General features: G+C 40.4%; 1 protein-coding gene across 5 annotated transcripts in view; it reads right to left on the bottom strand.

The window, feature by feature from the left end:
- COL16A1 (collagen type XVI alpha 1 chain) overlaps positions 1-12,749 on the bottom strand; it is a 3,146,845-nt gene that overhangs the window by 817,933 nt on the left and 2,316,163 nt on the right. For all 5 annotated transcript variants that reach the window (XM_044082765.1, XM_044082783.1, XM_044082773.1 and 2 more), the window contains exon 42: positions 3,314-3,412. In XM_044082765.1, the coding sequence (XP_043938700.1) occupies positions 3,314-3,412 (99 nt within the window). The remainder of the gene's footprint in view (positions 1-3,313; positions 3,413-12,749) is intronic.

Raw genomic sequence — 12,749 nt, 5'->3', positions numbered from 1 at the left:
CCTTAGTATAGAATTCAGCAGTCGAACTTTCAGCTCCTATCTGCATGGGTGTCATGAAGTTTGTCACTTCTGACTTGAGTAGCATGACGTTGGCTTTGGAGAAGTTTTTTACAGAGGTTTCCTTACTGGGGGGTGGGGGTGGGATGTGGATGTCAAGCGTGATTAGCTTATGGTCAGACCTGACCAATGAGGGGATGACCACTGGTGCGGAGCATCTGTCTCCCATGCTGGTAATGACCAAGTCTGGGATATTGGAGATCCTTGTGGGACAATGGATTAGTTGATCCAGGGCATTGGAATTTATGAATTCCAAGAACCGTTGGGAAAAGGTGTTGGTACCCGAGTAGTTTTCCCAGTTAATGGCAGGGTAGTTGAAATCACCCAGTATTAGGGTGTTTGGTTGTATTTTAATATTTTCCAGTATGTTTAGAAAGGTGTAGTGAGAATCTTGGGGCATGGTGGGGGATCTGTAGCAAGCTACAATTTGGATTGTAGCCTTACCTAGTGTTAGTTGCACCTGGAGAATTTCAGATGCATTGTGTTGGGCAAATAGCCTGGAGGTGTGAATATCCTTGGTGAATATAGACACCTCCACCTTTTTACGTTACGTTACAGAAACATGCACCTAAAGAGTTTTTCCCTGGGCCTCCACTGAAAATTGGCTTTGTTCCAAGTCAGACTTTTTTCAGTAAACAAATGTTAAATAAATAAAAAAATAAATAAATATATTTGGGGCTGCCTTTTTGTATTGATTAATTTGGCTTTTGACTTTGCATAAATATTGCACCATATCAAATCTCTCTTACTTTCCAATATCTATATTTCTTTTTTAAACTTTTCAAAAATATCTTTGTTGTTTATAGTTTTCTCTATGAGAAAGGGCCAATGATAAGAAAGTAGTCAGCTTTATCAACCAGATCAATACAAACAAATCCGTTAAAGGCTCGCCCAAGTACATATGGTGAGCCTGTAACACAAAACTATCTTTAACATGATAGAAGTAAATATTTTGCATGATTTAAGAGAGAACTTAAAGTTTGGTCACTGTGTGACAGATTCTGCTAACAAACAGAAGAAAACTGCAGGTGCTATGAGAAAACATTTGTAAGGAAAGGGTTGTGGTGACTCAAAATACATTTTCTGTAGTGTGGCAGCATGAAAAAATGAGAGTGACGGAGAATGCGTTGGTTAAATATAATGCAGTTCTTACACTGGATAGAATAAGGAGATCTATTAACGGAATTATATCTGCAGCTTATTCAAAACGTAGGGAAGTGGCCCATGATGTTTGGGCTCTTTAATGGTCTTCTGGACTACATGCCGAGTAAGAACTTATGAACTTGAGAATTAACCTAATAAATGTCAGTCTATACTGCCAAGAGAGATTGTTTCTAGATTTATAAGTACAATCGGTAAACTTTACAATTTCTGTTCATATCCCCTGCTGTGAATTAAGAAATACCAGCAAAGCTAGAGTCTTCACTGTGTAATGCCTTAAGCCTCCTGTAGTGGAGGCCCAAGGGATATATGCAAATGAGACCTTAAGGACATATCAGTTCAGCTACATGACATTTTTACTTTAAACCATTAGTGGTGCACTGAAGACAATAAGGCTTTATTTTAGATAATGTGCCACTAAATGCAACTCTGATATAATATTTTTCGCAGTATTATAGTGTAACAGGTCGAGTATATCTTATTACAGCTAATATTGTCTAGTAGGTTTAATCAACCACTAAATACAACTTTTAAATCACGTGACAACTAAAACACCATATCTGCAATCTCATATGTAATAAACACAGACACACACACACACACACACACACACACACACACACACACACACACACACACACACACACAGACACACACACCCAGACACAGACAAACACATGCACAAACACACGCACACGTGCACATGCGCACACACACACACACACACACACACACACACACACACACACACACACACACACACGCACGAACACATATGCACACACACACACACACACACACACACACACACACACACACACACACACACACACACACGCGCACACACATGCACACACACGTACACACACACACACACACACACACATGCGCATGCACTCATATATATATATATATATATATATATATATATAAAGAGAGAGAAATATGGGTCCACTTCTAAATTTCGAAATCCCACAATCTCGACTTTCAATATCTTGAACCATAATGTCAAGATTGTGGAATCTTGAAATTATAAATACAAAAAAAAATGACAACATCCAAAACCATGTTTTTGCAGGGGGGCAAGCCTCCCCATATCCCCTGCAACCTAAATATACTAACTCTGAGATCACTGTACAGTGATGAGAACAATAATGTCGATCGCTATAGAGTGCGGAACGGGAACGTTACCATTCTCTTCACTCTAGTGCGATCTCGCAGTTAGTATATTTAAGTTGGAGGGGGTGTGGTGGTGCAGGAGGGTTTGCCCCCCTGGAAAAATATGTTTTTTTTTGTTTTATTTTTATAATTTTGAGATTCCACAATCTCAACATTATGTGTTTGAGATATTGAAAGTCGGGATTATGGGATTTCGAAATTTAGAGGTGGACCCATATGTCACTGTGTAAATACATATATGTATTTCAACAAAACCTGTTTTCCCTTTTTTCTTGGGGTCAAGGTGTAACATCAGCATTAGTCAATGTCAGCAAATCACCAATCAACTCCAAAGTTGCACAACCCCAGGGAGAATGAAGGTTTTAATATTATTTCATATTTCCTGATGTTGTCAGAGTCTGAAGTCTACATAAAACTTTTAAAAGCAGCAAGTTTTCTTCCATGTAACAGAACTGCTAAACATATACAGTCAAACAGCTTTATTTCAATAAACTCTCTTCACAGCTCTGCATGATTAATTAAGCCTAATAAAATGATCCACAAAAAGTTCTAGAACCAACCTAGGAACCTCCAGTAAAATTCATAGTCTACAATTTACAAGCTTGTACATTACAAGGAATGCCTGTTGTGTATATGTCTGAAATGTGTCTATCGTACGGCCCAAAATGTAACACGACTGTTTAATTTAAAGTGTCCAAACATAAATCAACGGTTTTCCTTGTGGCCTGGACCATGGCTGAAAAGTGTCCAAGTATCAATTCATTCACCTCATTAGTAAGTAGTTAAATTAAACAAGTTATTAACAACTGCAGTCCTAGTATCCTGGAGTCAGAAATGTCATTCTTACACTATTTAAGGCTTAGCATTTTAGAGAGCTGAGCAGTGCACATGATGTATTTTCTGGTCTTCTGCTTACCGGCATGCCAGAATAGTTAGGTTCGCGTGGTCCTGATCCGGTTCCTGGTACTGAACTTGACCCAACTCCTGATCCACAGCTACACTCACCAGGTTCACCCTGGAAATATGAAGGAAGCACAGTGTCACCAATGTTCTACGCACAGCCTAACAAATCTACATTTACTGTCAAACAGGTCAATGTGGGAGTCATAGTTTCAATCTATAACCAAAAACAATAACAGAAATCTGAAATAATGCATATGTAATTGTGAGGAAGTGGTCCTGGTAAAGGAATATTAAACGTTTGCTATTTTGCTTGAAATCAGTATATTAAAACAGATTAAATGTTGATTAAAATAAATATGCTGGCCAGTGAGAAGTCAATAAACTGACAAAAAAAAAGACAATCAGTATTACTTCCTTGTATCTGCACTGTCTATACTGTAAACCCAGGTGCTTCAGTTTATGTTCCAGTGTTGACATTTCTGTGCCTCATGGTGGGAGTCTGCTTTACTCCTGAGATGCCATCTTTAAGATCAAATGTTAACATGTGGTCTCACCTGGCTATTTAGGTGCCAGGTTGGGTGCAGATTGAAGATCCTGTGGCACTTCGCAGGAGATCAGCAGGCAAGATTTCCCTTGTGTCATTACCAAAGTTTCACAGTCTGTACTTTTATAACCAGACTACTAAAGGTTGTAGGCCTACTGGGGTCAACACAGATAACCAAAAGTAAGTCGATAAACACTCCCATGTCTTCTTACTTAGGTAAGTATTTTTACTGATCAAGCTTTACTGGATTATAAACTACTTTTTACCAGCCACAAAATCCAGGTATTTCTTGGCAGTTCCAATTACAGCTAAAAACATCTGTTTGCCCATGGTAGTCCTAAGGATTACACAACTATGATGCTATAGCCAAAGGTATCTGTGAGAACAAGAGATGGAAGCCAAAGAGATTTACATGGCTTGTTATTCCATAGAATGAATTAACTTTACTTAACTGTTATCTCCACTTCAGATTATCACTTAGTAATAATTTATAAACGTGATGCTATGAAGAAGGCCTGCTTGTTTACACCTTAGATGTTCATGGATATCTTTCATAAGACCTTATTTATTATATTTATTTGATTGCATCTGTTCCAATGATTTTTTTCAGCCACAACATGCTCCACCAACTTTCAGAAAAACCTTTTCAAACCTGTGCCGGAACTCAAGGAAAATAAGTCTTTATTCCGTAACAAGCCACCTAGGAAAGGAAGACAGCCTTGGAAAGCAGCAAGGCAATCTGGAGAAAAATGTAATTAAGGCTTAGAATATATTCCTGATGCAGTGATGGAGAGTTGAAGCATAGTGTGTGGAGTCATGTGAAGGTCAGTCAAGTAGGCAGTAGTGAAGGTTCTATGTGTAGTGACCTGTAATATTAATAATATCGGCCTGAAACTTGAAAATCATTACAAAATCACATTTTCCATCTTCTCTCAACAAGCAATGGTAATGGTGATTATACTGTCCCTGTGTATGTGTGTGAATATGTGGAGAGGTGGCATAGTCTAACTTGCTAAATGTCATTTTGCTTCTATAAGGGGAAATAGCATTCACCAAAATAGATTTTGATCATCTGATGTGGTTTGGTGATATGCTAGAATTTTCTGTTTCATTCAAGGAAGTCAGTGCAGAAATAGACAGCATGCAGCTTTCAATGACAGATGCAGGAATATACTGAACATGTACAAAACAACTGCAATTAAGCAAACATATAGAAGAAGCAAACAGCTTGTATAGTGAGAGAACATATGGCACCTGTGGATATTGTACACAGTGAGGGAACATATGGCACCTATGGATATTGTACTCAGTGAGGGAAAATATGGCACCTATGGATATTGTACACAGTGAGAGAACATATCACACCTATAGATATTGTGCATAGTGAGAGAACACGTGGCACCTATGGATATTGTACACAGTGAGAGAACATATGGCACCTATGGATATTGTACTCAGTGAGGGAACATACAGACCACATAAGACATCATGTCTAGAGAAGGAATCATGGAACCTGCAGATACCAAGCAGTGAGAGGGAACATATAAAACAAGTAGCCACCATCTACAATGAGGGACATATGGAAAATGAATGTTTTTTTTAAAAGTAATGCAACACAGAAAACATTCAGGCACTGCATGCAGTACTAGAAAATGCATACAGCATATAACGTCACAAAATATACAGAATGCAAAAGAAAGTGCATGCTATATACATTTGTGAGGGGATGGTGGAACATGTGAGCACAAATGGAATATGACTGCTCAATATTTCCCAGGTTACATCACATGGTAAAGCCTATTAATTAAAGATAGAATACTGACAACTATATATTTCAAACTCAGCTTCGTTACAAGAATATGTTTATGTCCCTTCTGCTTGAGTTGGTAGTAGCTCATGTGGATATAAAATATCCCATGGTATCAAAAACAGAAGGGGGAAGTTCAACAAAAGCCTGGCCAAATGTGATTAGGGGGATTCAGAAAATTGTCTAAAGTGGTAAATCAAGCCTGAAAATAGCAATATTCCTCCAAAGTAGGGACAGTTGAGAGGTCTGCATCCTTGTTCCTATTCAAATACAAATTAGATCAATGGATGGAAAAAAGTTAAGTTTATACCAGGACTGCCCCCTGTGCTACTAATGGTCAGAGGCAGGGCCTAAATGCACTATCCTGTTGCAGGGTCCCCTTTCAATCCCCAGTAGTACAACCCCAGAAACATTCATTAACAAATTAGAAGTACAGCAATAAAAATGATGGTAAGAGGGTAAGAGTATTATTAAAATCTAATTAGAATAACACAGCCAGGCTTAAATTGGCTATTCAGAGCAGTTAACCTTGTATTCACCCGTGAACCTTTGAGTCCTAATATCTCTAGCCTCTGGTTATATCCTTTCACCTTCATCCACTTATCCTTCTGGTGGCCTTTCACTGGACTCTCTCAAGTAGCTTGATTTACCTGTTCTTAAATGAGCTCCAGATCTGGCATCCAAATTGGAAGCCTTATTTCTTTACCCATAGAACTCATCCCTCATAGAATTTGCTGCAGTTTTGTGTTTGCCACTGTCACAGCATATTCACTCTGTTTTAGTAGTTTAGTCTAGATGTTTGCTAGAAGGTTCTTTTGTTCCTCTGTTGTTATAAGTTCCACTTTCCCAGCTGATACGTCTCATCAGAGTTATTGTTGACTAAGTGCAGGGCTTTCTATTTGTCTGCATTAACTCTCATTTGCCTCTTTCTGTCCACCCACAGGGGTACTCTTCCACTCACAGGGGTACTCTTTCCAAGATTTTCCTTAGGCTTGTTTACCCACTGCAGAAAGAGAAGCAAAGAGGTTTAACCTTTTCTCTATTTGCTGCTGTCTTTCTGTTAGTGCTGGGGATTAAGGGTCTGAGTTGTTAATGAGACTCTTCTTGTAGTCTGTAGTCAAGAGTACAGGGTTTGATTCCTACCACATCCTTTTACCTAGTGTGTGACCCTGAGCAAATTAAACACACCATGCTGTTGGGCTGCCCCTAAAAAGGGATACTTCTGTGGGTTTACATGGTGAATAAATGTATAAAATAAATAAATGTTCACATACAAATATTTGAGCCAAACACTGTGATGGGTGATGGGTATTGGATCTAGGACCAGCCCTTGTGGTGCACTGCTTTTCAATTTTCTTATTCATGACAATGAAATTTTCACCAAAACCTACGGTACCCCACCCTCCAGCCATGTATCAATCCAGTTCTGCAGTCTCAGTCCCACATCCATGTAACCTACAGGCTTCCTAGCAACTGCCTGTCTGGGACTGACTCAAGAGCCAAGGTGAAATCTAGGTAGCCTCCATCTAACAGTTCTCCACTATCAATGTCTCATGAAACCAGTTATAAACCGCATGTTATTCAAACAACAGCATCTTCTAACCATTTTTCAATCTAGTTGCTGTCTAGGGGAATATCTGATGGAGAACTGATTTCCATGCTGCCTTCATTACACACTAACTGGTAATACCATCATCAGCATTCATCCAAATGGGGAAATGTGTTCATACAGGATAAGACTTCCTCTCAAGTCTTTTAGCTACTTAAAGAAAGAAACTGATAAAAAGGAAACTCTGAGTCCACTCTACATATAAAGATGAAACTGAAAATTACAAGAACAAAAGGACAGGCAGGAAGGGCAGTCTGAATAAGGTTTTGTGTGTGTGTGTGTGTGTGTGTGTGTGTGTGTGTGTGTGTGTGTGCGTGTGTGTGTGTGTGGTGTGTGTGTGTGTGTGATTGTGTGTGTGTGTGTGTGTGTGTGTGTGTGTGTGTGTGTGTGTGTGTGTGTGTGCGTGTGTGTGTGTGTGGCTGTCAGTGTGCACGAACGTGTGTGTGTGATTGTGTGTGTGTGTGTGTGTGTGTGTGTGTGTGTGTGTGTGTGTGTGTGTGTGTGTGTGTGTGTGTGTGTGTGTGCACCGTGTGTGTGTGTGTGTGTGTGTGTGTGTGTGTGTGTGTGTGTGTATCTGCACATATGTGTCTGTATGGTGGGATAGGGAGGATGGAATGCAGAGAAATACCTTTGTACAATATCAAGTTACTGAAAAATGTAGCCAAACTCTTAGCACAGAACAGAATGGTAAATAGTGTGGCGTTCACCTAGGCTTGGAACTCAGAGATGCACAAATGAAGTGGTAACATAACAGGGTTCACAATTACAAGATATATGGGAAGTATAAAAGAAGAGAGAGAAGGTATCTTTTTATATACAGGAAGGAATAAAAGCAGCATTGAGATTAGTTCCGTTATCTGTCATAATCTAGTTTTCAAAGAGATGAAGATTCATGTATTATAGGACTGTCCTCCAGCCACCAGATGGAGCTATCATGGAAATGTCTATTAGCTGGACATAGCTTAGCAGCCTGGTGTTTCATGTAGCTTCACACAAACAAAGGGAGCTGCAATGGCTAGACTACAAATATTTTCTTATAGGTTCATAGATGTTTACTAGGCTAATGGCCAAAAGGGTCTTTTTAAGCCTAGCCAGGAATCCCATAATTCTGGTACCCTTGATGAGTGTAAGCATGGGCCTGGGAGATGAACCACTTACAGGTTGCCTGTGTCCATTGGAGACATAGGTGCCAAACCAGGGATGTATTTTCTGCCCCCCATTCATTTTTCCAGTTTACACTTGATTTGGGTTAGGGAGGACCTCTGCTTCACATGGATAGGGAGCCTGTTCCAGTGAAGGTGTTGGCTTCTGGATACATACCTGTCTCTCCAGCAGGTCCTATTTATATCACAGGCAAGGTTTATGTCTTTAGAACAGGTGCTGTTTGTTTTTTTTTTTTTTTGGATATGTAGGACGTCCATCAAAGTGGGGCCTGACAATCCTTTGTATGTCAGGCATAGCTCTCCCCTTAATAGCCTGTAGAAGACAGAATACAGAGATAGGACCTTGAGGACATCGGCATAGGACATATTTCTTATGCCTTGTTTTCTTTTAGTGAGGTACCTCTGTGGATGTTCCAATTGTTGTATATGCCTGGTTAAGTATATACCAAAGGGGGCAATGTACCAACTGATAGGTCTGATTAATGCCAAATACAGTGGAACAATGACTTCCTTGGATCTAGATGCCATATCTTTGTTTATAAGTTGCACAATATAGAATGATTTCCTCACTGTTGTAGAGGGTTAGATTACTGTCTATGTGTGCCCCCAAGTCCCTGACTACTGGGTCAACTCTAAGGGGTGTGTTGTCAATATGATAGTTGTCAGGGATGGATGACTTCCTGAAGGATACTATTATGTATTTCTTGGCATTTTGTTTTAGTCCATAGCTCTGGCACCAGTTGTTTGTCTGTGTCAGCCCCTCCTTGAGAACATTAGTGTCGGTGGGTTGTTCAGTGACAGCTCCTAATTTGTAATCATCTGTAAATTTAGTCAGCCAGAGGCCATTGTTGTTGGCCTTGATTTCAGAGAAGTAAATACCAAAAAGGAGTGGTATTAGGACTGATTCCTAAGGGATTCCAATTGTGACAGGCCTCTTTGTAGAGGTGGACTCCTCAATTCTAACTTCCTGGATCCTGACTATGTGCCAGCTAGCTATCCACCGAATGACATACGGGTTTGTACCTAATCTCTTAAGTTTGTCAACAATGCCCACATGTGGGATTGTGTCAAATGCCTTGACCAGGTCAAGGTACTCAGTCTGAAACATTCTGCCTTCATACATTGCTTTGGTGACCTTATCAAATACATTCACCAGGTTGAGTAGGCATGACCTGCCCTTTATTAAACCAAACGGGGTGAGAGCTATTGTCTGGAGGTTTCAATTGTCATTATTGATCATCTCCATGATAATTCTTTCCATGGCTTTGCATATAAGACCAATGAGACTTATGGGCTGTAGTTTCCAGGGTCTGTAGATGGCCCACCTTTGTGCAGAGGGATGACTGTTGCTGTTCTCCATTCATGAGGCCTGAAGCCTCTTTGCATGCTACACTTAAACAGCAATTCCAGACAGCCTGATAGATTGTGCTTCATGCTATTTAGGAGGCATCCTGGGATACTGTCTGGGCCCATTGATGCAGTGTTCTTGGCCTTAGAGAGAGCATTAAGGACCTATTCCCTAGTGATAGCAGATGGAGTTATATTTGATGGTATTTCCTGAGGGAAGGTTGATGCAGAGAGAGGGGTAAAGTTGGAGCTGAATTTATCAGACAGAAGGTTTGCTATATCGTCTGGCTCAGTATAGGTGGCTCCATTTACAAATGAGCTTTGCACATAATTGTGTATTGTCTGTGAGGTTGGTGACATAGCTAAAGAAAGCCTTGTGGTGGGAGGCCAAATTTACCTCAAACTTGGCTGTGGTAGACTTTATTTGCCCTCTGAGTTGTTTGCTTTGTTTAATGAGAGTGCTTTTATCCTGCTGGGTGCTGCACCTCCTAATTTTTGCCATGATTTTATTCTTTCTGTTATACAGCCTGTTGATGATGTGATTCCACCAGGGTGGCTTGCTTTTTGAGATAGTTCTGTACTTCTTCATGGTGGGTACAACTGTCTCTATGCAGGTATTAAAATGCTGGTATAAAGTTTTTGTGGAATGTTCTGCATAGGCAGCAGTGTTACCAGGGTTTACGGAGGCTTGAAATTTTGCCAGGTTATCATGTAATGGTAGAAAATTAGCCTTAGAATAGTTCCTGGATATTCCAGGTTTTATTTTTACTTCATAGGAGACCATTTTGTGGTCTAACCTTACCAGAGAAGACATTACACCAAGGGGTGTGCAGCACTCTCCCATATTAGTGAGGACCAGATCCAGTATGGTTGCACCCCTTATTGGTGAACTGATAATCTGGTCCAGGGAGTTTGTGTTTACAAAATCCAGGAATGTCTATGGCTGTATGTTTGGTGTCATATATGATTCCCAGTTAAAAGTGGGGTTATTAATATTGCCCATGAATATGGTATTATGTTGAATGGTGAGTGTTTCCAGTACGTTTAAATACATGGTATGGATTTCCTGGGTAATTGAGGGGGCTGTATAACTTGCAAGGAAGTGGTACTGGATTTTTCCTATAGTGATTTGAACATGGAGAAGCTCAAGTGCATTGTCCTATTTAACCAGCATTGAGGTTTGTTTATTTTTGATGTAAATTGAAACACCTCCTCTTTTAATCCCTGTCTGTGTAGTAGCTGGTTTAAATGCATGGAAGGCATTATAACCTTGCACTGTCAGTGTGCTCTACATGGCTTTAAACCATGTCTTAGTGACGGCATGGATGTCAGCATTCTCTAGGGTGAAGAGACCTTCTAGGGAGTGCAGGTTTTTGTTTAGACTCCTAGCAGTGAGCAGTAACACTTTTAGATTTTCTTGGTTTTGATTTTTTATATCAGAAATACTTTCAGTCTGGCATTGCCTAAACAAGGCACTGTGGAGAAGGATGTTGTTTTAGCTAATATTTGAAAGCCTAGAGGGGAGAAGTGCCCTGGCAAAGCAGCATAGTCTGCTGACCATCTCCTTCCATGCTAACAAATATTGCACCCCAATAGAATGACACCAGAAACTAAGCCAATTATTAAAGTCAGTCATCTTTTGTTTGTATTGTGGCATCATCCTTGGATAAGGTAAAATGCTGCTCAGTGCTAGGATCATACCAGCCTGGGACACAAGTTCTGAGAGCTCCACAATGTCTCTCTTCATATAGTCTAGGAAGGTACATCTCAGATCATTTACTCCCACATGGACTATGACTGAGTCATACTGGTATTTGTAGTCCAATGACCTGAGTGAGTGCATAATGTGGTGGATCCAGACCCTTGATAAGCAACTGACCATGACTTTCTCCTTACTCAGCCTGGTGAGAGGGACACCAGCGTGTCTCACAATGGAGTCTCCAGTGACTAGAATACTGGATTCTGTGGTGGCTCGCATTATGGGCTTAGAAGCAGAGACTGCATGAGATGTGGCTGTATGGATTGATGCAGGTGTTGTTTCGAAAGAGTGATTCAGGGCTGCTGATGGTGTTTGTTATGTGTACTTTGTCTAGGAGGCCTTTGGGGTTTAGGTAGGTTACATTTAAGTGCCTCAGCATATGTGGGTCTATGTGTCTGCTTTGAACTGTGTGTGATGGGTGCAGTGTGTGTACTACTGACAACCTTATTGACATTAGGAGAGCTTTTATGAGAGAGCTTTGCCTCCAGTGAATTTATGTAAATACATCTCTCAAGTACCATAACAGTGTGTTTGAGAATTAACTGGTTGTCAATAAAATGACGAAATGTCTACGTTGCCTCAGGATGCCCATATCCACCAAGCTGGCAATGGAGACAGTGGGAATGTTCATATCCATGGCAACAGACCCTTTTTATTGATTAGACAGTTGTAATGAGACCACAAAGTAATGTCAGGAGTATCTGGTTTGCAACTCTGGGGGCAGTGCTTGTCACTGCAAACTAGTTGTCCTGTGTGCAACCAGGTATTGGTGAAATTCCAATGGTGCTTTTACGGAAAAAATGTCACTCAATGTATCTGTGTCTATACAGGGCTCTGCCAAACACTTGAGGGGAAACTAATAAGTAGACCCTGAAAATTTACAGATAAAGTATTTAGGCAGATATTCTGAAGCAAATCAAGCAGTAAATATTGAAAATAATGCATTAGCTTGTCAAGAATGATTAAAAGAGGGGAGTCACCTGAATGGCTACTGCCTGGCTACTACAAGTGGTCTCACTGCAGCTTTACTCTGCTGGAATACAATGCTTCTTTGCTTCTTCTCACACCAGAAACAAACCAGTAGCACTGATCCCAAGATGAGCAGCAGGCCACAGCCTGTTTGGTGATCCACAGTCTTGTTCCAGATGGTTGATGCCTTGAATAGCAAACAGACCAATCAGGAAAGTCAAGCACATACACTCACTTCCCAACCAGAAGGG

This window comes from Protopterus annectens, chromosome 1.part1 (genome assembly GCF_019279795.1).
Source record: "Protopterus annectens isolate FY-2018-M chromosome 1.part1, PAN1.0, whole genome shotgun sequence".
Taxonomy (NCBI): domain Eukaryota; kingdom Metazoa; phylum Chordata; order Ceratodontiformes; family Protopteridae; genus Protopterus; species Protopterus annectens.
This window is presented reverse-complemented; position numbering and strand designations above follow the sequence as displayed.